The 24,747-nt window shown below is 30.0% G+C and overlaps 1 protein-coding gene across 1 annotated transcript in view; it reads right to left on the bottom strand.

Moving 5' to 3' along the window:
- Positions 1-24,747, bottom strand: part of LOC145326438 (uncharacterized) — a 114,241-nt gene that overhangs the window by 49,344 nt on the left and 40,150 nt on the right. Inside the window, exons 13-26 of the mRNA XM_080169788.1 lie at positions 24,577-24,678; positions 18,996-19,040; positions 18,144-18,192; positions 14,969-15,019; positions 11,373-11,573; positions 11,180-11,290; positions 8,703-8,835; positions 4,199-4,290; positions 3,862-3,962; positions 3,394-3,509; positions 2,598-2,776; positions 2,043-2,169; positions 1,559-1,667; positions 331-474 (exon numbers count right to left, since the gene is read on the bottom strand). Coding sequence (XP_080025914.1) covers positions 331-474; positions 1,559-1,667; positions 2,043-2,169; positions 2,598-2,776; positions 3,394-3,509; positions 3,862-3,962; positions 4,199-4,290; positions 8,703-8,835; positions 11,180-11,290; positions 11,373-11,573; positions 14,969-15,019; positions 18,144-18,192; positions 18,996-19,040; positions 24,577-24,678 — 1,560 coding nt within the window. The remainder of the gene's footprint in view (positions 1-330; positions 475-1,558; positions 1,668-2,042; positions 2,170-2,597; positions 2,777-3,393; positions 3,510-3,861; positions 3,963-4,198; positions 4,291-8,702; positions 8,836-11,179; positions 11,291-11,372; positions 11,574-14,968; positions 15,020-18,143; positions 18,193-18,995; positions 19,041-24,576; positions 24,679-24,747) is intronic.

Genomic DNA, 24,747 nt, shown 5'->3' with positions numbered 1-24,747 from the left:
ATGCCTTTGCCTAACTCCCTGCGGGTGCCATTCGGGGCTACTCAGTTCTCAATATAACATTAGTCATGTTTGGTTCTTTTTGCGAGGAGGGGGGGGGGGGGGGGCGGGGGGCATCATACTCACAAACTTCATTGCACGTCTGGGCTACCCAGTTCTCATTGTAACATAATCTAACCTGACCTAAAATAATAAACTAAAAAATGAAATCTATCCCTGTAGAATAAGATTCAGAATGACACCATAATAAAAAAAAAACTATACTAAAAAGGATAAAAAGGATAATCTTCATAGTTGCAGTATACCCTACTTACATAACAATAATGATATTACCTTAAACTTATTAAGACTTTCTTCCCCCCTCTTCTTATAGATGGCTATAGTGGTGAGGACTGGTTTGCTGTTGGGGGAGGGTGAGGGAGAGGGCCCGGGTAGGTACATGTCCCCAGGGACTGTCACTCTGTCACCACCCGTTGACTGAAAAATAAAGGTATTATTTAGATTCTTGGGTGGAAGAATCTGCTATTATATCTTAAAGGAACAAAAGAACGATTCGTTCCAAAGACTTTAAATTAATTAATCTAGACATAATTACATATAATAAATACAAAAAAGGAGGTAGCAAAGGGGAGAATATAGACAATTTAAGTAATTAGAAAGATGGACAAACAGAAGACACCATATCACCAAAGAAACTTTGTTACTTAAAAGAATTAGAAAGACAACAAATAACTATGAATTATTTAGGCCCCTATAATCATCTATTCTTATACGTTTATATCGACTACAAAATCATTAGTAATATCCCGTTCACATTCATTTGTTGCATATTAGCCCACTTTTTTAGCAGCATAATTTAGACAGATTCAGTTCTAAATTAGGTAGCGTATTAAGAAGTACACACTCTTATGTTGGTCTAATATAGTTTGAACTTTTGTTTTATAAATATTATCTAATTTCTTCAGGTTTAAGGAACTTTTTAGCGCGTAAAATATATCTATTTCTTTTTTTGAGAGGTTAAAGCAGGGAGTTAAATAATATGGGAAATTATAGACTGTCAAATCAATATATGCTATTATAAAAAAAGTGGTATTATCAATATTAGAATATTTTCTATTATCCTGATAAAATATTTATCCTCAATTTAAAGTAGTTAGGTTTTTTTTCTATGGAAAGCAAAATATCTCGAATTAATTGGTTAGAAGAAATATAAATTAAAAAAAGAAAATTTCATTATACTTCTTTAAAAATACACTAAGAGCTACACCCCTAAAAGTTGCGGGGAATGGTAGGTGAGTCGACCTCCCCCCAATAGAAACTTTGTTTTAAGTAAATATTTTTGGGTTGGGGGAGGAGAGTAAATTTTAATTATAAGGGTGGAGATACCCTCTCCCAAAATTGTAAAAACCTTTTTTGAAGCTACAAGAATTTTTAGTGTAAATGAGAACCGTATCGGTTGAGCGGTTAGAAGACCCCTCACTGCAGACAGATATAATAGGATTATAAAATATACCAAAGTAGCAGTATGTCTGTGTGAACATAGTTACAATTTACTCACTACCTGTTTCAACTTCCTACAGTTTGCTCCACAGATTTCCTGTGTTAGTTCTGTAGTACCACCTCCACCACCATTACTACTGCTGGACTCACAGGGACTAGAGGGCAACGTACTACAAATTTTTAAAAAATTACTTAACAAATTTATTTCCATGAAATATGGAAAAAAAACACGCGCCCTTATTTAGAAGTTTATAAATAATTACTCAAGTGTAAAATCTGTACTATAATAATAAAAAATGTCATTCATTAGCTTTGTATGTATAGTTGTTATCATCCTTGTTCTATTGTCTCTTATTTGTTTGAAGGCCAAATGTATAACTAATTGACTTAAATTACCTTACTTGTTAGTCCGTCTATCTATAATAATCACTTGGCCAATGTTTACAGTAAAAGCATGCAAAAGCGCCCTATTATTTTAATGTACTTGTCTTTGAGACCATTTCTTTGTATTTAAAGCTTTGATATTAATTAAATTTTAAACTTACCCTTGATTGTTGCTACTAGTCGTGCCACAACTGGTAGGGACAATATCACAAGAATAGGAACTAGTAACAAAACATAATCCTTGAGATGAGTCACTACTGCTGCTTGACGGGCACATATTGCTCACTCCTGCATTGTACAGTCAAATTTTTAAGGATGAATTTGGTAAAAAGTTATTCATTTACATAAGAAACGCATAATAACAAAATTAAATATTTTTAAAAAGAGTAATTATAGTATGGGCTTGAGGTAAATTTGGGAATACACGCCTTCCTCTGTTTTTCCAACCCCTTAAATAATAAAGGTATGAAAACAATCATTTGATAGTTTTAACTGCACGGTAATGATGTGCACTCTGTATGGGCCAAAGCATTTCCCCTATATTTATCATTGATTTCAAAAGATGAACATGACAAAGGTACGTACCATTTCAACAGTAACACCTTATTGTTTAGACTCGAAAACAATATCATCCTGATATCAAGTGGGTCCGTTACGAAGTAAGCAAATGAATGCCAATTTTACAAAATAAAAACTCACTAAAATTTGACTGTAACCTGTGGAGCTAATTGTGCTGGTACCGGTCGTACACGATGAACTTGAGCATATATTAGTTGAGCATATTCCCGCTAGATGGCTCTGACTGTTGCTGTTATTATTGTTATTGCTTGATGCAGATATACATGAAATATGGGGAGACAAACAACTCTTTAAACTTTGATTACATAGGCTCATACTGAAAAGGAGAAAATAATATAGAAATAACATTCTTTTGTTTACAACATTAGGTATACAACCATAGTTAATCATACATGTGTAGCAGAGATTTTATAAAATAAAACTGTATGTGAGTTATATAAAACTACATACATTAAAACGAATCCAATTCAGTATTAGGAGGGCAGCTACTCTTTAGTTAGGTTATAACAAAAGTATATAATAAATGAGGGAGTGACGAACTTACACAATTTAGGCACTCCATACCATTTCTTTCCCCTATAAAACACTTGAACACACAAAAAAACTAATACTGGCAACCTTAATATCACATAAATTATTACAGTTTATTGATCTTTTTTATCTAAAACAGTGAGCTTCTGATGGTTATAACTGTACTTGTTATAAAGTAAAACTTATATCTTAATTCTTGTTATTTTTGGAAATGTTAACTAATAATTTGTGTATGTTTGACTTCACTAAAGCCTTTGATATACACTTATCAAAGATATTTTGATTTGTGTTTGTTGTTGTGTGGAAGTTCAGTAGGGAATGAAAAAATCATTTATAATTTCAGGGAAGCTTATGTTGGTATGTTCCTATATGTTTATGAATAAAAAAAGTAGTTGGTTTTACCTAGAGCTACTTGATGAAGATGCAGAAAACGAACTTGAACTTGGTACTGTACTTAAAAATGAACTGGAACTAGTTGTCGACATATTGGAAACTTCTGTCTGTACATCCATATCTGTGTTAAATGCCGCTATTCATTATTATTCAATTAATTTTGTGCAATTTTAATTATTTTTTTCCTTCATATCTTTAACATGTTTCTTATATTGCTGACACTTTTTATCATTTTACTACTTAATTTTACTTTAGGTCTAAGGTTTGAAACTGTTAGGTTGGTTGCGACATTCAAATTGGATAAAAATATCTTTATGTTAACCCGCAAAGTGTACAGTTGCAACATTAGACAAATTGCGAGACAGTTAGAAAAGACGAAAACTTTGGCCATTCAACAGACCTATCATGCACAGTAAGGAGGACTTTCAGACAAAAGCCATGTCATCAAATGTATTATTAATGAAAACGCATTCCTGTATCACATGTTTCAGTTTTAATCTTGTGTCTGATTGTGTCATTGGTCTGTTGATCTGTTGTATGGGCATCATGGCTATCACACATAGAATACACTCCTCCTTCTAAAATTAAAGTAATTCTTATACAATAGAAACTGGTTTTCTACTTCTGTACAAATATGATAGGTCCAGGGAAGTTTTATAACTATTTTTAGGGAAGGTACCTCCAATATCCCAAGAGAAATCGCTTCTGAAAGAAAATATCCCCATTGTTGTATGGCCATCCTGGCTATTGAACACTAACTTCCTTCTGAGAGTAAAAAATGACAAAAGGGATAAAATCGAGAATGTTTGCCTACCTTGTATTTCCATTTTATTTGATTTACTTTCTTCAGGTTTAATACTTGATGTCAAACTGCTTAGGGAAGGCTTACATTGACTTGATAAAGACCTAAAATATAGATGAAATACATAACTTAACAATATGCCCTGCAGCTAAATCATTTAGACAAAATTAACAGTTAATTATAGAGACAAAGCCCAAATTGTGTCAAAAATCATGCATATGACGTCATAAAAATGAGGGATTATCTATCTCTTTTTTAGGGGTTTTCTTTTTTACTTCTCCTCTCATCTCCCTCATTTTTATTACTTCACATGGATAATTTTGACACAATTTTGGCTTTGTCTACTGACAATAGATTAACAATAAGATCAGAATTTTATAAATTAAAGTAAAATGAATTGTTATCATGTTTTACAGAAATAATCAGTGTTTACAATTTTACAATCCAGTAATAAATAAGGAAGACATATTCAAAATCCTTTGTACTCGTTTGAGTTGGTTTATATACGTGTGGTTATTGGTTAAAGAAAAAAGTTACAAAATATCTGTGCTATAAATTAGGAATAATAATTAAAAGAGTATAGGATACAGATATCGGTAAATCTTACAAACATGTATTTAATAATTAACACAAAATGTTGATTAAAAGATGCAATGCTGTTCAACTAGGTTAACCATTCTTTTTACCTCGTTTTAACCATTAAACAACTTATTTTGAAAAAAGATAATCAAATACATTTAGTATGTTATGAAACTTTTGTTTTGTATTTCATTTGCTTATTTATGAAATAAATCATAATTTATCATGTTTTTGCAAACATTTTCATGTTTTATGCCAAAAAGCAAATATTCATAATTGCATAATATGTAATTTTCTTTCATAAGCTTTCAGCAAAAACAAGTAATCTATTTTTGTAATGTAAAAAGGCAATAATTTATACAATTTTTCATAACTCCATAATAATTATAAATATAAAAACAATTATAATTTTAAGTAGGGAATCTACTTTTTAACTCTTTAAGTGTGTCCGTATGTAGGGAAGTGTGATGAACTTTTCTTTTAAATGTCGACTTTTATCCTATAACTTGATTTGTCCGTAAATCTATTTAGCTTTTCTTTATTCTATACTATATTTGCGATTACTTTTGTTTTATAGAATATTCCAATTTTTAACATTTACAAAACGGCCTGCTTTATTGTTTCAAGATCCCTGTCAGATCTATATAGGAAATTAATGTCTATATATGAGCTCAAGTTTTCCAAATGTTAAGTGTTAAAAACTCATAGTGGTTAAATCATTCTCTAATTACTCTCATTGACTGCTTAGTTAAATCAAATTATACTATTTTTCACGGACTAAGTAAAGTTTTTAATTTTATGTTGATATTGTAAATGCCCTAAAGAATATAACTTCGATTATTTAAAAAAATTACTAGTATACAATGTTGTATTTTTAAAGAAATGGATATTTTGAAGAATTAGACCAGAGTGACACAAGTCTTTTATGGCAGCTACGGGAAATATTTAATTTAACCCGTTGGGGACGAAAATATCAAATTAGAAAAATGTAAGTTATCACAATTTTCACAACAGCGAACTATTAACTTTGGCCGCAGTGCTCAGTACTCAAATTTTTTAAAATTGAAAAAAAAAAATTCTAAGAGGATAAAGCCAAAGCAATATACTTGTTTAATAAACGAAACGGCTCCTTAACACTTAACGGTCGGTGGGGGGGGGGGGGGGGGGCGTTGAATGCCCCTCCCCCTCCGTTTTTTTGCTATCTCATTTTCTCTGTGTGAAAGATAAAGAAAAGAGCCAAAACTTTTTAAGCATGGGTATGACACATAACTGAGAGTTGGAATTTTTTCAAATATCTCCATCCTGGTGGGCACAGGATGCCAGCAAACCTGGCAAGATCATTCAGGTAAAGAGCAAAAATATTTTTTTTGACTTAAACAAAGCATTTTATCTGACCAAAATACTAAAATATTCTCTAATAGTACATCCCTATATGAAATACATGTGTTCAAGTCAATTTCAGGTTCCAGGAATGATCCTGCAGTTTCTGATCCTCCAGGTCCCCAGAAATCTTTAAAAGGCTCCTGTGGCCGCAATTTGTGACTTCAAAATTTTAAACTTAAGCTTTTCTTACATGTCTACATAACGTATTAAAATTTCATAAAGATCCGCCGTTGTTTATATTTTTATATTTATAATATAAGATTTACATAAAGATAAACATTTCTGCAAAAACATTGTTCTTCTAGCTTCAAAAATAAGAAAATTACAGTTGTTTAAAATTTTTAAGTCAAAAAGGACCTAAAAACAAAGGTTGTTAAATAAAAGGGTGAAGGAAGCAAAAATTGACTTTGACTTACTGTAGGTCGGAAATTCATTATCAAACAGGAGCCTTGCACAAAAAATTTTAGCTCGCTAGCTTTAATAGGAACTGGAATAATAAGGAGCATTTAATTAAAGAAAAAGATAATAAAATTTATAAGGCAAAGAGCGAGAGCATTGAAAAAGAGTTATCTCTGATAATATGTAATAATATGCGGGTATTATTATGAAAAATACAATTTTAGAAAAGATTTTTATAGTAATATAGGTTTTTTGTTGATATTGTAAAACCAAAAACAGTAAATAAGACATTAAATAAATCTAGCCAATAGTGGGATAATTATAGCGACCTCTAGTATTTTGATTCTATTGACATATTTTTTTTATACTTTAAACTTTTATAATAAATGAGTTAATTGTTCAATCAAACTGGAAGAAAAAGATATTGAATTTTGTTTTAATTTCAGTAATATAATTTAACTGAAGCTCCAACTTTGGTTTAAAATTACGATTCTTAAATTATATTTTTTCTTGTCCTACTTTACAATTACTTTGGAAATGAATTTATTTCAATGGTAAGGAACTTTTAATCTTACAAACAAAAAATAGAGCAATAAATAAACATTTTCGAATTATCAATATTTTGAATTTATATTTTGTTTATCTTTTTAATTGAATAAGATACTTTCCCATCTAATTAATTAATTTCTAGAAATCTGAATTTTGTTGAATTTAACAAAGTTCATAAGAATTTGGCTAAGAAATGTATTTTTTTTATTAAGAATATAATAAGTTTGAAACTAATATTTTAATATTGAGAAAAATATATGATATAAAAAAGGCTTGAAAAGTCACATCTTATCATTAAAAGTAAAAATTGTATTTATTTTCATAATTCCAAAAGCCATTCCCTCCCTGGGCGCGCACACAGCTAAGCATAAATGATAATTCCATTAGTAAATTAAATTTTGTAGTCATGACTCTGGACGTGGTGGGCCAGGCAACAACGGAAAAGTGCATTTGCTAAAATATGCTAAATTATTTAATTTTTGATTTAATCTTTTTAGCTTTTCCAGTTGAAAAATTCAGATTAAACAAGATTTTTTGTTCAAAGCCTATAATCAAATTGTATATTACTTGCAAATTTCAAACTGAATTTTAGATATGTATTATTTGTTAAGATTGGCAGAAATTGATGTCGAAATATCTATGCACATATTGCACTTAAGGAGGATTATTATAGCTACTGAAATTTTAAGAGGGAGGTTAAAACGGTCTGACCGCTAAAAAGTTCCCCCCCCCCCAAAAAAAAATATATATATATATCCCCATATCCCTCATGTTATACACTTTTATACAATACAAACAGTTTCAAATATTTTAATTCTTTCAACAAAATCCAGAGCCAAGGATTAAATTTCAAAACTGGTATAAATTTTCAGTTTAGCTTTTTGCCAGTTTGCAAATTAACATTTAAACAAAGATGATATATCAATACGAGAGAATCTTTAAAAAATATATATCCGTTGCTTTTAATGACTGATTGTTGAGCGAAGGACAAATATTCTAAGCAATTATTTGTTATAATGCTAATTACATTAAACAAAATTAGATATAATCTAGTTTTGTTTGTTTCATTTCGGGATTGAATAATGGAGAATTACGAGACAATTTTAAATAATCTATATAATACAAAAAGAAATCATCTATTCATAGAGTAGCTGAACAACAACTATATTAACAGTTACATTAATAATAAAAGGCTAAAACTAATATTCTTTTCAACAACAAAGAAGTAAGATGGTCCTTTTTGTGTATCATGAATACATTTTGCACATCGACGATTCGACATCTATATCGTCATTATAGCTTGCAAAGTGTTTCTAGTACATGTGATAAAGTTAAACGTTGAATATTCTTATAAAGAGATGCGTCTAAGACCTAAATATAACTCGGATCATGGAAAGAAAACAAGTAGCGGGTTTCGTTGTATTTTCTCAGTAGGTTTTCTCCTATTTCTGGAACCTTCGGGGCCAATTTCCTATCCTGCGGGACAATTATTAACAGTTACATAACCCAAAAAACCTTTCAAAAGCTACTGGGAAAATACGACTAAACCCGCTACTTCGTTTGCCTTCCATGATCCGATTCTTCTGATAATATTTTGTAAAACTACCTGACAAGTGTGTCTGTATCTATATCATCCATATCGCATGGTTGCCAATTACACAGAGAATCAAGATTCAAGTATTCACAGTTTAGATTTGGGAACTCTGCCTCCAGACCCTCAACCACAGAACTGTATTCTCCTAAAGATTTATTATATATTTAGGCAAATATTATTTTAAAACTTTTGCATACAAATTTTAAATGGTACTGTTCTATATTTACTAACACAAAAACACTTTCTTTTACACTGTAAATAAAATGAGTGAGATCTTTTCCAAAATAAGATGTTATAACCATTGGTTTTAATAAATCTTATTAAACATATATGCATATTTTGAGTATACATATAAGAACAAACAAGGAAAAGGTAAAAAATTAAATTTTTGGTTTAATTTTGCTAAAGTAGTCACGTAATAAACTTAATCTGTTATTATGTATAGTTTCTACAAAAACACTGAGTATTCAAATACAGAAGTCAGAATAAAAAAAGTTTTAATGAAGTGTTAAACGATAAACAATCTATAATGTCTATTATCTGAAGACATAGTAATAGAGATGTTAGGTCCAATTCTGAGCATTAATTTATCCGTTAGATGCGTCTCCATAGAATAATTACTCTTACCAAAGAAACCTTGTTCCGTACATAGAAAGCAATAACTAAAAACCTAAAACTGTATTTTTGAATTGTATGTTTAAAAATAATTTGCATGATTGTTGGTAGACCTATTATTATTTTGTGAACTGGGAGGAAGTAAAGTCATAGTCACAGTCACGCTAATTTGAATCTTGCCTGATTTTTCATGGTGAAAGTAATAAATAATAAGGACATTTGTTTCAGAGAAGGAGTAGTTGTCCATTATCAGATTAAAATATAAGGTACTATATTTTTGTTGTTTTTCTTTTTGTTTATGGAATTTTTGAAAGGGATTCGGGGATTTCTCCAAAAAAAAGCATTGCACCTGAAAAGGTCCAATTTGAAATTCCAATTAATAAGAATATTGGCTCTGTTTTAAACACACTAAATTAGATTTTTTGAGTAAAATAACAAAATATTGGGAAAAAATAAACAAATATTTTTTATTGATCCATCTTCCTTTTTCCATGTCATTTGACCTTTCCCCTTACTAGATTAAAATCTTTACCCTCCTGGATAATTATAAGGAATAATAATAATAAAGTTATTCTGAAAAATAAATAGTAAACACTAAAGCCAAAGATTAAAAAAAAATTGTTATCACTCAAAAAAAAACCGGCAATTATTTAGTTCTGTATTAGATAACGATGTATTAATCATTTAACATTTTATTATGTCCATATTTAATATTTTGTAAACTTTAAAAAATAGTGCAAATCCTAAATTTGTTGCTATAATAAAGCTTGAATATAAAAGTAAAAACAAAAAGGTATTCCTTTCCTATTTTTCTTTCCCTGAAGACGCAGACAATTATTATTAAAAACAAGTATCAGGGGCGTCCAGGCTTTTTTATTTGAAGGGGGAAAAATTTATACTCAAGGGGTAAAATTTGCTTGGGGGGGGGGGGTATTACCCCCCCTGAAATCTGTTGGCAGTGGTAAATTGTTTTACCCCTCCCAAAATAATGAAATATTATTAAATATTTAGTAGAAAATATGCGCACGAAGCGCGCCAAAATTTTTATAATTTTTTTTTGTATTCATCCCCCAAAATTGTTTTGGGTGGTAATTACCCCCTCCTAATTGGTTTGAGGGTGCCTACGGCACTCCCAAGGTAGAGGTGAATTTTACATGGGGAGGGGGGGGGTAAAATGAAAAATATTTTTTTTTTTTTGGTGGGGGGGTAATCACCCCTTTACCCTTCCCCCCCCTTGGACGTCCTTGACAAGGATTACAAAACTAACGAAATTTATATAATAATTATATAATACATATGAACAAACGGAATTTAAGAGTAATACCTAAATTGTAAAAAATGTTTAGTGGTAATTTTTGGTACACTTATCAGTACCCCAAGTAATCTTAAACTTTTTATTTTTCTTAAAAACTATTCATAATATTATGATTTGTAGCTTTATTTACGCAAAATTATCTACGTAATTAGATTAGACAGCAAAGTTATGAACCAATTTATGTCTGTCTGTGCATAACTGACATACATATATTGGTTTTCTAAGCATTTCTATTGGAGTACTGTAGCTACCACGTGACGCTAATCTAATAATGTTATAAATGTTTTGGGGTGAGGAGGAATTTTTTCTATTTGAGATTTATCATAGGAAATGGAATAACGCTCCATAAAAAAGTTGAAAATCTTACATGGACTAATTAGAAGCTTCACTGAAGAATATTATCAGTTAGCGAGAACTTTCGTTACAAACAGACAGTGCTCAGACGCACACACGCATTCTGATACTTTCTGATATTTTTATTACATGTTTCTCTACATGTTTTCTTTTCCCTCACTGAACGACTACATCACTCACTCACCAAATAAATGTGTACACTTACCTAGCAGATCATTGGATGATTCTGTTTGGGGAAGGCTTCCATTGCGAATAAATATGGGGGAGACGGGGAGACTGGACTCGGTTGGCGTGGGGGCAAGGGTTATCTCATCACCTAGGTGTATAGATAGAAAATTTAAAACAATATTTAACCTAAAAAATAGGCTCATGTATTTAATTGAACTGTAGAGTGTTACCTGCAAGTGTGAGTGGTAAAATATCTTGAACCGGGATTATTTGATTGGGAAAGGATTCTTGGTGGCTACTATGGTGGCCCTGGTGGCTATTATTGTGGCCCTGGTGGCTATTATGGTGTCCTTGGGGTATATTTTGGTGGCTCTGTTGACTAGTTTGACTGGATCCACTCTCAGATTCCACACACTTCTCATCATTCATATCTGAATATAAACAAGGATAAATACATGGGCGCAAGATCAATGGGGTATTTTAGCATTCCCCAACTCCCTCGCGACTAAAATAAAACTTAATTGTCCCCAACCTTTCTGGATTTTTGTTTAGCGGACAAGAAAGTCATTCTTGCTAAAGATCCTGTATTTACGGATAGACAAAATTACGGACAACCCCTATTTATTTGGTAAAAGTTTAATTTTCAACTTAAAATATAACCATACATGATACATTGATTTTATTGTGCCCTTTAAAACTCAGAACTTACTTTGTATGAAAGGCAAAAAGTTTTATTATTTTTGACAAAATAGTTAGATAGGTAAATAGCAAGATAGATATACAAGAACGTATATCATGCCGAACAGTTTTACAGCAGGTTTGGTATAAATATAACATCTGACAGACTACCCTTTCTTTGACACAATAAATTGTGAAAAATAGGCCTTTTTATGGGATACGGTATTCCATTTTGACATAAATGTCGCAGGCTTCACATAGCAACCATAGAAACCATTTCAACACATAGTTATTAAAACTTGAACTCTACATCTCCCCGACATCAAGCTAGCATTATTCAATATGCACGGAAGTTTAGAACAGCTACGCTTCTAATAAAAGTTGGATAAAACTTGACAAAACTTGTCACTAGCGTCCTCACGATAAAAGTAGAGAAAAAGATGGAGAAAAAAATACAGGAATGATGTACATAACACACTTTTGGCATTCACAGGACGTCAAAAAACCTTGTTTAGTCAGGGACAAACCGTTAAAATTATATTATTTATACACCAACAGGTCTTATTTCGCGCATTTCTCAACTAGAATTAAATTGCACGTCCGTTCACGGATAGCCTTGATATTAGTTTATATTCGTTTATTGCCAATACCTGCAAATAATAGTTTTTAATGTCACAATTATTTTTTATTATTGCTAGGCCACTGTTTTTTTAATAGTCAAACTTGTGTTTGTTTAAGAAAGCTATTTAATGATATTGTTAATGAATTTTAATTATTAATACATGTAATTTAAAACTGATAGTATCAGTGTTCTATATTTCCGCCAAAGTTTCCCTACTGCAGGTTTTTCACTAGGAAATAATGAAAAGTGTTAAACAAATGAGAACTTGAGAAGGATTATATTTTATTAGTATAATTTGCAAAACTAATTATACTGGACATTATGATAAACTATAAGCGATAGCACAACATGTACTACTACAGTATTGTTATTGTTTAATAAAACTTAAACAATTATTTAGAAAAACCAACAGTTTCAGCTAGTATTCAACAGCTAATAAGAGATCGTTAATAAATCTAATCTATTTTCCATGATAATATGTAGATTTCAGGATTTTTATATAAATTGCATAAAATTTCCTTAGATACCTGATAAAAATTTCATATTCAGTATTTTATTAAAATCACTTTTAAAAATTAAGTATGAAATAAATAATTACCAATTTAAAGCAAAAATTCCCTAAATAATATCTTGATACTTTCATGTTCTTATCTTAATTGAAATATTGTTCACAGGTTATTTTTCTTTGCTAGTTATGGATATAACTGTCCTTTTCATTTTTAACATTTAACACAAAAGTTAAATTTTAATGATGATATGCTTTATGTTTTACAATTCTTTGTTTAAATTTTACTATCAAAACATGGGGAATAGGGAGGTGAAAGGAAAAGGATCAGCCCAATTCATTGAACAGTTATAAAGATCTTGGCATTCATGAAAAAATTGAGAGCTGTATTTCATTTGAATATTATCTAATTTGCCTCTGAAAATTTCAGTTTCTTTTATACATAGCATAATTTTATAAAGTAATTATAAGCATCAAAATACAATATGATGAAAAAACCTTATCAATTATATCAGCAAGAAAAGCTTAAAAATATATAAAGGTAATGGTTCTACTTTTGATGAAAATAAAAAGAAATTATAAAGGAAAGCAAAAAAAGCATAATATGTATTTTGTATTTGATTAAAACGCAGAAATTAACTTTGCTTAAACTAGATGTTTTCTAGTTGACACAAAAAAGTTATGGTAACTTTGTTGCCTTCAAGCTAAGTCGCCTATGTTGACTCACATATAAAGAAACATTTTCATATATTTACACAAACATTTAGTTTGCGTAATACAGAAGACGTTAAAAATGGTTTCTACATATTTTTATTCCTTTTTTGGTTGTTTTCAAAGGATGATTTTGAGACTATGCAGACCAAAAGCGGGAAAAGAAATATATTTTCAAATAAAAATACAAATTAAGGATTTTTCATAAATAATGTTTTTCTCTTGGTCACCCTTCTTCTGGTATGTTCTATACTGAAGTTTTTTTTGTTGTTATTCATATTTCATTAATGTAATATTAACTGTCATCAATAGGAAAGTGCAAAAAATTGTCAAACATTTCTATTTACCAATCAAGTGACATTTACAATAAAAATCCTATGTTGACTAGATACTTTAATGTATAAAGTATTTTTCTCAATAAAATTAGTTCCAATCCCTGATGAAAAGAAAGGCAGCAAAAAGTATAAACCTCATTATTGTCTGACATATAGTCACAAAAACTCACTTCATTTAATGCCTAGACTAAAACCTTAAAATAATATAAAAAACATCTTATTTTACTGTAACTGAGAATTAATTTCAACTGTGAAAACGCTGTATCAATAGCCCCAGAAAACATTTTAGGTTTTACTTAAAGTTTGAAGCACAAATATCATTTTTCCATTTATCATTTTTACAATTCATTATATGAGTAATGTTTTTATAATCACACATTATATTTTAAATTGAGAGATTTTATTGCATTAGTTACTTTTTGTTTTAAATTTTAGAATTAAACAAAAATAAAAGAATTTAAAAATTATTGAAGCACAGAAATACATAAAATTTGTACTTTAATTTTGACTTTAACTTTAAACTAAATAGCTCTGTAACGTTTTACAAAGAACTATATAAATAATAAACATATTAATGTTTTATTATGTTATTTATAGATGACTAAAAGTGAACGTTGCGTTATTTCTACTTAAATCATCGTTCTTTACTAATTAAATAAACTTATTAGCATATATTTTCAAAAAGCTTTGCCACTATTTGGAATAATCGTCATTGTTATTTTTTAATTAATTTATCCCCTCTGTAATGGACAGGAAGTATTTGTATATCTTTTTATAATTAAAAAGTTGCCTGTTTACGAATATTAACTTGTTTTCATTAAAAACTTTACACTGTTTTTACAACTTAACAATAAAATGTCTATCTCTTTTACATCAAAATAAGAATAATGGCATTATTTACCTTTGGAGTTTATTGGATCATTAACCCATCAATCCCTCTACCCTCTTTTTTGTCCAGAGGAATTATTGAATTACCTTGCGATGGTTGTATCTTTATATTTGACTTCATCTTATTATCAACAGAATCTAAAATAAAAAAAATGTTTTTTAATGCTACTGAATTAAGCATAGATAATAAATAGAACAGGCCAAAAAGACATTAAAAAACTACATATAACGTTCTATTGTCGTATTATCTTTGCAATAACAGTCTTAACATATAAATACTTTCGTCATAAAAATACTGCATTTAAAGGAATTTTGGAATTTAGATTTGTCTATCTTATTTTCTAAATATTTGAATACTGTCACTTTAATTAATAACTAATGGCTGAAACCCCATCATATTCTTCAACAATCCTGGCATTTAGTGATCTCTAAAATGGACAATTTAATACACTCAGTGGGTAACGTGATATTAACAGACAAATGTAAAACTTACAACTTTTTAAAAAATGATAATCGCCTATCAGGTTTTCTAAGTTTTGTATATATGAACTCTTGTTTTATACATTTACAATTCTTTTTATAAAATTGTAATTTGAGTAAAATAAAAGAAAGCAGCTCTGTGTATAATAATAAAAGAAAGTGAGGGTAAATTTTGCATTTGATTTATGGCTTCACAGCTTTATATGACGGTTGTTCTAGTTATGTTACTGAACCAGAAAATAGCAAAATTGTTCCATATCACTTAGTAACACATAAATAGGCAGGACTTTTTCAGGACTTCTAAGAGATCTCATATGAATTGAGTTTTCTGTACAAAACGCCTTGATTATTAATTGGAGTAACAATAGCCAGTTAATCAACTCTTTGATAGCACGACCGTTTGAGGGAAATCATAACTGTGCGTTGTTATGCATTGCGCATGTATATGAGTAGATGATTTTCTGATATTACTATTTATGTCCAATTTTAACACCTTCAGTATGACAAGGTTTTATTCAGAATCCAACCATACACCAATACAACCAATACAAACGGTGTAACAATTACAACTAGTTACATGATATACATTATATTTTACTTTTATATTCAGCAATATCTAATATTTATCTACATTTAAAATTTCTATATATTTTTGGTTATAACGCAGGAACAGTTTGGGGGAAAATGGTAGAGTAGAGTAAAACAAAGGCAATTTACATTTAACAATATTAATTTACTACATATACGTTACAATGTAACTATACATGTAATATTTTTTTATAAAAATTATGAAATCTTACTTATTAAGCCTAGCCTTCTTTATAGAGAACCGAATAGAGATCAGCTTTACACAGGGGTAAGAAAAGAGGGAAGACTGACACATATAATTAATTACAAAGTAGCTTTGCTACTAATTTATATGAAATTATTTATGATATTATATAGTATAGGCTATACTGTAACTAAACAATCTTGCTCAACCTAATTATCTAGCTTAACCCAAGAACTTTAATGCAAAACCAGAAAGCACTAAGGAAATAAAGATAAGTAGAATACGGTAAAATGTATCAAATGCTTTGGTAAATTCAAACAAACACAAATTATCAGAAAGTATTACAAGTAAGGTGTAGCGAATTAATGTTAGATTGATATGGAGCTTATGTAAACCAAGTATCTGGGATGCTATGCAATATATTAATAAATTTAAAAAAAAAACAAGTATTACTGAGCCTAGTTGGAATATAAACAAATAGATATATATTGACTTTTAAACTTTACAAACTTCAATTATACAATATATGCCTGTTTAAAAGAAGGTATATATGATTTTTTGCCTCTGAAGTAAAGCCTAAGGCAGTAAATAAAACACCAACTGCAGAAAAACAACCCTTAATTGCACTGCTTAGCTTAAATTATCTCTTTTTTAAGAACTAAAGTTTGATCACAGCAATTTAATTGTCTTTTCTAATTTGTATATTCCTTAAGAATGTATGAAATAATGTTTTCCTTCCTTTTACCCTTCAAATTTAAGTATTTTATTTCATGAAAAGAAAACATTTTTGGTTACACCCAAACATTTAATCCCAAACTTTAGGAAAAAGTTATTAATCATTATAAAAAATGCTTAATAAGCAGCAATGTGAGATTATCTTTGTTTATTGCGAATCTTCATAAAAATATTAGCTGCACATATCTGAGAGCAGCTAAGTTTAAAGCACTTTTCCCATTTAGGAAGGACAGATAACAGTGTTTTAAAAAGACTTGCTTACAAAAACTGACTAACTATAAAATAATGTAGTTTAGTCCCTCTTTACTTTTAAACTTTTAAAAACTTTAACTTGGTATAAGTCAAAAATAATTTCGGGACTTTGGGTAAATGTGTTGATAACTTGATATTATATACATACATCATGAAATGAAAAGTTGAATATTTCAGCAGTGCAGCTAACTTTTTTACGGTCTGTAAGCCAGTACGTTGCGACGTTGAACAACAGGGATAGTTAGTTGTTTTAGTTTAATATGGCTTCAGTTCTATTATGATAATGACTATAACAACAGCAAAATTTAATATTTTTTTCTGATGTGTGTAACTTTGTATAATATGATACATTCGAGAAAGAATAGCTAAAATTGGTAATGATACTACTTCACTTTTGTAGCACAAAAACAAGTAAATTCAATTTGTTTTCATGTTATGCATAAAAGTGTTCTTATCTTACAACTAAAATATCTTTCTTTTTTAGTTACTTCATGATTATGGAACAATAATACTAATTAGGCGATATATAAGTCAAACCAGAAATGGACCCTTGCTCATTATTTTAAAACTTTGGGCATTAATAAATCTTACTGAACATACAAGGTTTTTTGATAGTATATCGGATCAAGTTTAAAAGAACCATGTTTTTTTATTAGTATTGAACCTCTAAAGAAAATGTTTAAAATTGCTAGAACAATCTACATAAAACATGATCAAGAAGAAAATAATAGTGAATTTGTAGTTTGCAGATATAATATGGTATGCATATATCTCTTTATACTTATACTAGCAGCTACGTCCCCCCCCCCCTAGAGGCCTCTAGGGGCACTTGAAGGGGGGGGGGGTGAGGGAGGAAGGGGGTAACTAATTTTTATAGGGGTGAATTCGTTGTAAAGAAAAATCATTTTGGTTCAGCGGTTTACGAGATCGGTACACACAGACAAAGATCCTTTAACTTTATTGCGTCCGTTTAAGACACGTACTAAATGCTGAGAAGCTGCAATTTTGAATAACAATTCTTACCTTCCCCTTCCATGCTACATTCGCATGTAACCGACTTCTCAAAATTTCCCTGAAAAATAAAATATTTTTAACCTGTAATCTTATTACTTAATTCATGATTTGAAATATCTTATCTGTTGTTTAACTATCTAAATATAAAAAAATTGAAGATAAAATTTATTTGTGCAATTAAAAATTAGAAAGAGACAATACAATTAAACTTGTCTCCCCTTTATTTTCTCAGGGATTGGAACTATTATTTTAGATTTAATATGGAGGGATGATTTTTGTCGAGATCTCGAAATCACGGTATGGAGAACACTTTGACATCTAAATTTTCATTATAGAAAAAAAGTATTAATAGACGAAACTAAACACTTAAGTCAACATAAACTAAAATTATGTTTAATTATGTAAGAAAATCCCGTTTTTTTTGGCGTCCAAACTTCAGACGACAATATATATTTGAATTGTACCCCATAATATCTCTTAAATAAAACTCTGATTGCTAATTCTCTCAGATAGATAAACAACCTTCCGTTGAATTTGAGGATATTTATCTACATTCCGAGTTGAAGCAATTCCATTGAATTAATACCCACCAAAGAATAATCAAATGTAATACAACAAGGACGATAATCATTACAAGCAATGCAATAACAGATTACAGGTTTTGGAATCAGACTTCATTTTAATTGTATATCGTCAGGTAATATAACTAATATCTTATGTATCTAAACCTGATGTTACTGCGTGATGTGTAAAGGTTTCAATTTTGAATCAAATAAAAAAGATCAATTTTGACCAACAAACTGTTTCTCTATTTCTAAATTTTGTAGAGTAGCTTCGCTATACTGAAGAAAACTATTGTACCTCAGTTTTTATTGTTGTCTGTTGAGTTGTAGAATAGGGCAGAATCTAAATAAACAGAATAACAATTAATTTTAAGCGTAGCAACACTTTCATTAATATTCTTTTCTTAATATTATTCACTAAACTTGTTGGCTAAAAAGATGATGTTGATTTTTTTAAAAAGTGGTCTCACAATGTTCAGGCCTATTTTTAAGTCCTGGGATGGATCAGGGCTATTTTTCTGTTCCCACTCTCTCCCATTGTATACATAGCCCCTACATGCCAATGACACAGCTACTAGTTTTTAAAAGCGAAGCTTTTCTATAATTAGGGTCGGTCCGTACGTCCCTCCTTAACGGATAGCTCTTTTCGTTAATTTAAGCATGTTAGGATTGTCCTATCGATTTATCCTATAGGAGCTAGGTATGAGTTAGAAAGCGAAGCAACTCTATAATCGTTACCAGAAAGTCCGTATGTCCAATTTAAACATGTTCCTTTTAAATTTTTTTAAAATCAAATTTTTATGTGATAAATTTATTCGATTGGTCTGATTTTTGGAATACTGATTCCTAGAATATCTCTATAATCAAGTCCTAAAAATGTAAGTATGTCCTTAAACAATATCCTGTATTAAGCTGTTTTTCAGCAGATTTACTTACAATTTTCTTTCATTCGACTTTTATACATTTATATTCTGATTATTTAGTTCTGACACTATCCAAGTGTTAATTTTCGTTTGTCCTAACGTTTCAGAGCTTCGCTTTTATGGATGTTGTCATCCTTGTTTATATGATTTTACACCAACACTATCTTTGTAGCGTCATTGTGAAAAGCTTCCCTTTTGTGTATTTTATTGTTATTTGAATTAAGAAATTATAATTAAAATTTAGACACAATTAGGTTGCAAATTTTATTTCTGAAGAAATAAGAGTTTAACAAAGTTTTACAGGTCGTCTAGTCCTTAATCATAAAACTAAATTACAAGATTTTTATTTTATTTTAAGTTTACTTCACATTTAACATAATTTGGCAAGAGCATAGTGCCTCGGCTTTAAAAATGTTGTCCATTAAACGCACAAAAAAGTCCAAAAAATCAAATCTAAAGAACACACGCCAACGTTTATCTTTAATTAAGAACATAAGTCTTTTATTGATGTCATGGCGCTGCGAGAATCCAGAACCATATGGAGTTTAGTTCTAATCTAACTTAAATAAGCTTAGCAACCCTTTCCAAAAATTGTAATATTAATGCAAAGACTGAAAATTGTTTTTGAAAAAAATGGATTGCTTTAATTTTGAAAATTTAAAAAGTTGGCAGCAAAGTGTAAAATTTGTTTTCTTCATAACTGTGCATATGACTTCAAATCATTAAAAAAAATGTGGTTGACCGCTGTTACTGCTTCGGCTGCAAAGCCCTTACATCTTGTATTCTATGCTTACAAAACTGATTTTTTTTTTGTTAAATCGTAGAAATGACCTTAAAAAGTTTTTTTTAAAAAGGAAGTAGATGCACAAGGTCAATATTGAGCAATGCAATTCACAAAACAGGGAATAGTATTGGAACATGAGATGTTAGGCTATAGAACAAACCCTTATATGGCATCCTATTTGTAATTGGTAATTATGGACTAATGCCTTCCAGCTACTCTGACAAATAAATTCATGCACAGGAAATAACAGCAAAAGATACAATTGAGTCACAAGTGTTTAGAGTCTTCTCTAAAATTGCCTTGTTTAGCACAGAACCGCCCACCCCCTTCCCTTAATAATAGTAAAAATGTGTGTGAAGGGGGGGGGGGGGGTTAGGTGCTCGACAGGCACTTTGAGGAAAGCATCTAATATGTATTTCCGAATAATATTTCTCCCAAACAACTGCAGTTTAAAATGTTTCAAGTAAAACTGCAAAATAAAATAGGAAAAAATAAAAGTAGCATTATTGAAGACACTATGATTTTAGTAACAAACTTTACATTATTTTTTTCATAACCGAATTAAAACAAAGATAATTTTTGTATAATTATATCTTAATGTTAATAATTTATTTTGATTGTTTTACAGTATTAAGAATAAAATTGATACTTGCAAGAAATATTCACGTTATTGTAAACCAAATAAAATTACAGAAAACTGTATTTTATCGGCAAATGCAATTATTACTTTTACTTGACAATCATTTTTAATTTTTTTACAATTTGACTTTAAAAAGAGATTATAAGAATATGTTCGTATGTCGGTACGATAACATTAAGAAAATGTTAAGACATTGTTGCACAGTTTTACTTTCTTCCATAATCAACGTTTGGTCTCAGTGCACTACATATTATAGCATTCTTCATCCCCATGCCAGCCTATGGTATTTATTTTACAATGTTGTAACTAGAAAAATTACACACATACATTGTATTGTTAAACATCTTTTTGGCAATATAGTTTAGACTTTATTTACTCATACTCTATAAAAAAATGTTTTAAAGAATCGACAAATTCTTAAATTAGATAGCAATATGTGATTTTTTCTTGTTAAATAATTTTCGCACCTGTGATACTAATTTAGTTGATAGCAACAATAATTTCCTAGAATATAATTGGTGTCTATGTATTCATAAATATTTTCTTTTACTTTTGGCTGTATCGTATTAACAAGAATGGTAAGAATTGCATGGGGTAGCTGTATCAGAAGCTATTAATCTTGATTCTATAGTGTACCAAGCATATGCCAAGCAGAAAAAGTAGCAAAAGTGTTCTTACAAAATAACCAATTAAAAAGAGCTTTTATTACTCTTCAATAATAATCAAGTTTTGATGAAAAAGGGAAGTAAGTAATTGTAAAATTTTTGGCAGATATTGTCAATAAATCCCAGAAAATGACTTTAAATAAAGTTCTATAAAAAAGAATATGTAAATGATAGTCGGACAGGTTAACGCAAATACCCTTGTCAAAAAAATGTGAAGCAGCTTTGTAAAAGCATTGTAAGTCTTTTGTACCATGAAATTTTCCATTTGTCATTTTCAAAATATCTTTCTTCTTATTATTCCCTTGTTATCCTTATGTTTATAAAATGGAATAAGGTCGGAACTAAGTAGAAAGATTAGATAAACAAATTGCTAGTCTGCTGCTTAATGCTTATGATGGCTGCTAGCAGCTTAAATACTTGAAATATATACTTTCTACGAAAAATTCAACCTTAAACATACTAAACTAACATATACCAATCCTTTGCCCAATCTATTTAACAGCACTGTTTAACAAGTAAAACTATGGACAGAAAAAATATTTTGTTCCTAAAGATTAAATCCAATATATTGGTCGAGTTTCTGTTGTAAAATAAAACAAAAAGTGAAGAGAACAATAATATGAAAGTAACAGTAACATTAAAGCTTTAATATCCAGTTGATATGATGTAATTCTATTATGACAACACTGTAGGAATTAGCCAAGAGAAAGAAGTGTGAGGCTAATGATCTGTTTAGTAGACAAATGATGTGTCAAATTAGCCACAAACAAGGACTGGACACAATTAGACTTTATCATTAAATACATTTAGTTTTTGATTTCTAGTAAGGATCTCTTATATGTGATATTAATTTGATGGTATCCTCGTCATACTAAGGATGTTGAATTGTGCCTGTTTCGTTTGTCATATTGTGGCTGATAAGATCAGATCTAAAGACTTAGCAGCTATAATGAGACCATGAAATTAGCTGCTACAATTCAAATTAAGCTCCCCTCACACTGGCAGCTATAATGAAACCATAAAGTTAGCTGCTACAATTTTAATTAAGCTCCCCTCACACTGGCAGCTATAATGAGACCATCAAATTAGCTGCTACAATTTAAATTAAGCTCCCCTCGCCCTGGCAGCTATAAAGAGACCATCAAATTAGCTGCTACAATTTATATTGATCCGCCCCTACCCTGACAGCTATAATGAAACCATCAAATTAGCTGCTACAATTTTAATAGCGCTCCCCTCAACCTGTCAGCTATAATGAGACCTTCAAATTAGCAACTACAATTTATATTGATCCACCCTTACCCTGGCAGTTATGATGAGACCATCAAATTAGCTGCTACAATTTATTTTGAGCTCCCCTCACCCTGGCAGCTATAATGAGACCATCAAATTAGCTGCTACAATTGGTCTTGTGCTGTGTAAAATCATTGTAAAACCTTCCTAACATCTGGAAAGTATACAAAACAACCAAAGAAAAGAATGGAGCTCTATAGCAGAGCTACTATATTACTCACTATGTCCGCCTGTCTTTACTGCTTTGGAATAACTTTTTTGTTTGGTTGCGATTAGAGATAATAGCTTATTTTTAGATCATTCCGTCCAGATTTGTGCACCGATTTTGCCAGGGGGGTTGTAAACTAGCACGGGATGAAAAGTGGGAAAGAAAGACCTTTCTCGTATTCATTCGAATCCGGTGGATAGGAACCGGTTCTCATCCATACGAAAAAACTATGTCTAGCATCGTATTATATCCAGCTTTCTACGAATATAGAAATGTACAATCATAAGATTAAAACCAGTTTTTTTAGCCGGTGCCTTCGGCACCACGGGGCTAAAAAAAACTAGTTTTAATCTCATATTTGTACTTTCTATATCCGAGGAAGCCGTTTATAATACGATGCGAGAAATAACTATTCCAATATCTATATTAAGGTGAGTGTTGACACTCTCCCTTATGATTCTTACCAGCCACGTATTATATTTTTACTTCAATTTAAATTTTGATATTATCAGTAATACTAAAACATAATGTATAACTATATCAAAGGTAATTTAGCACATTTCATAGCTATTGCAATGAATAATTTATTCAACATAATACTAATTTTATCATATCTAGTGGTATAATCCCTGTAACCGAGAATAGACCCCCCCCCCCCCCGTTCTATTTTTTCTTTCTCTAAAACTTACAACAGGCCTATGTTTGGTTATTTATTGACCTATAATTGAAGCAGATACATTTTAAGTTACACTAAGTTTTGTTATGATTCTTCATGTATGTTTAAAAAACCTAAATTTCCGTAGAATATATTCACCTCTAAAAATATCTACCCTGTTTATGCACTTTCTATAATAAAATTTAAATTTGACTGTTAAATAAAAATTTTCTAGGGCTTCCATAATAATTAAGAAATGCATAATAATATTTTGATGGTTTATCCTTTATATTCAAATTTTAATATTAGTAGACTTTTAGTAAAGCTACTCTGAATTAAAGTGTGTCCGTTCGTTTGTACGTACTTAAAAATATTTTATAATAGTAGCTTAAGACTACATATATACATATATTTTAAACGAGACATGAAAATGTAACACACACTCGAGGTACTAAATAGGATGGCAAATTCAGAATATCTTTTCTAGTACCATAGTGAAAAATCAATTTTCTACGGATAGTAAAATAAAAATCATACTAAAAAATGCGGAAATATTATCAGACTAAAACTTTACCTTGATAATTAAGTAATTAGTAACAACGTTCTCTTTTTATTTACTTAAGACTATTAATATTCATTTTTAACTATTTGGACAGATTTTTTTTATATATTTTATAGTAAATAATGTAAGATGGCTGCACTCCAACTAACCTTTAATTCTTGTTGAGTGAGTTGTCCCTGTTCCTTAACTCCAATTTCTTCTCCTTTCCTTCTCCATTTAGCCAACCATTTCCAATACCAACCATCACTGGCCTGAACAAAAAAGATTAATAAAAACCTGGTTTGAAAATTTAACGTCAATGTTCAAATTTTAAATAAGTG

Source organism: Acartia tonsa, chromosome 8, assembly GCF_053477335.1.
Source record: "Acartia tonsa isolate MP-2025a chromosome 8, ASM5347733v1, whole genome shotgun sequence".
Lineage (NCBI taxonomy): Eukaryota > Metazoa > Arthropoda > Copepoda > Calanoida > Acartiidae > Acartia > Acartia tonsa.
Note: the sequence above shows the minus strand (reverse complement) of the source record. Positions and strands in the feature narration are given on the sequence as shown.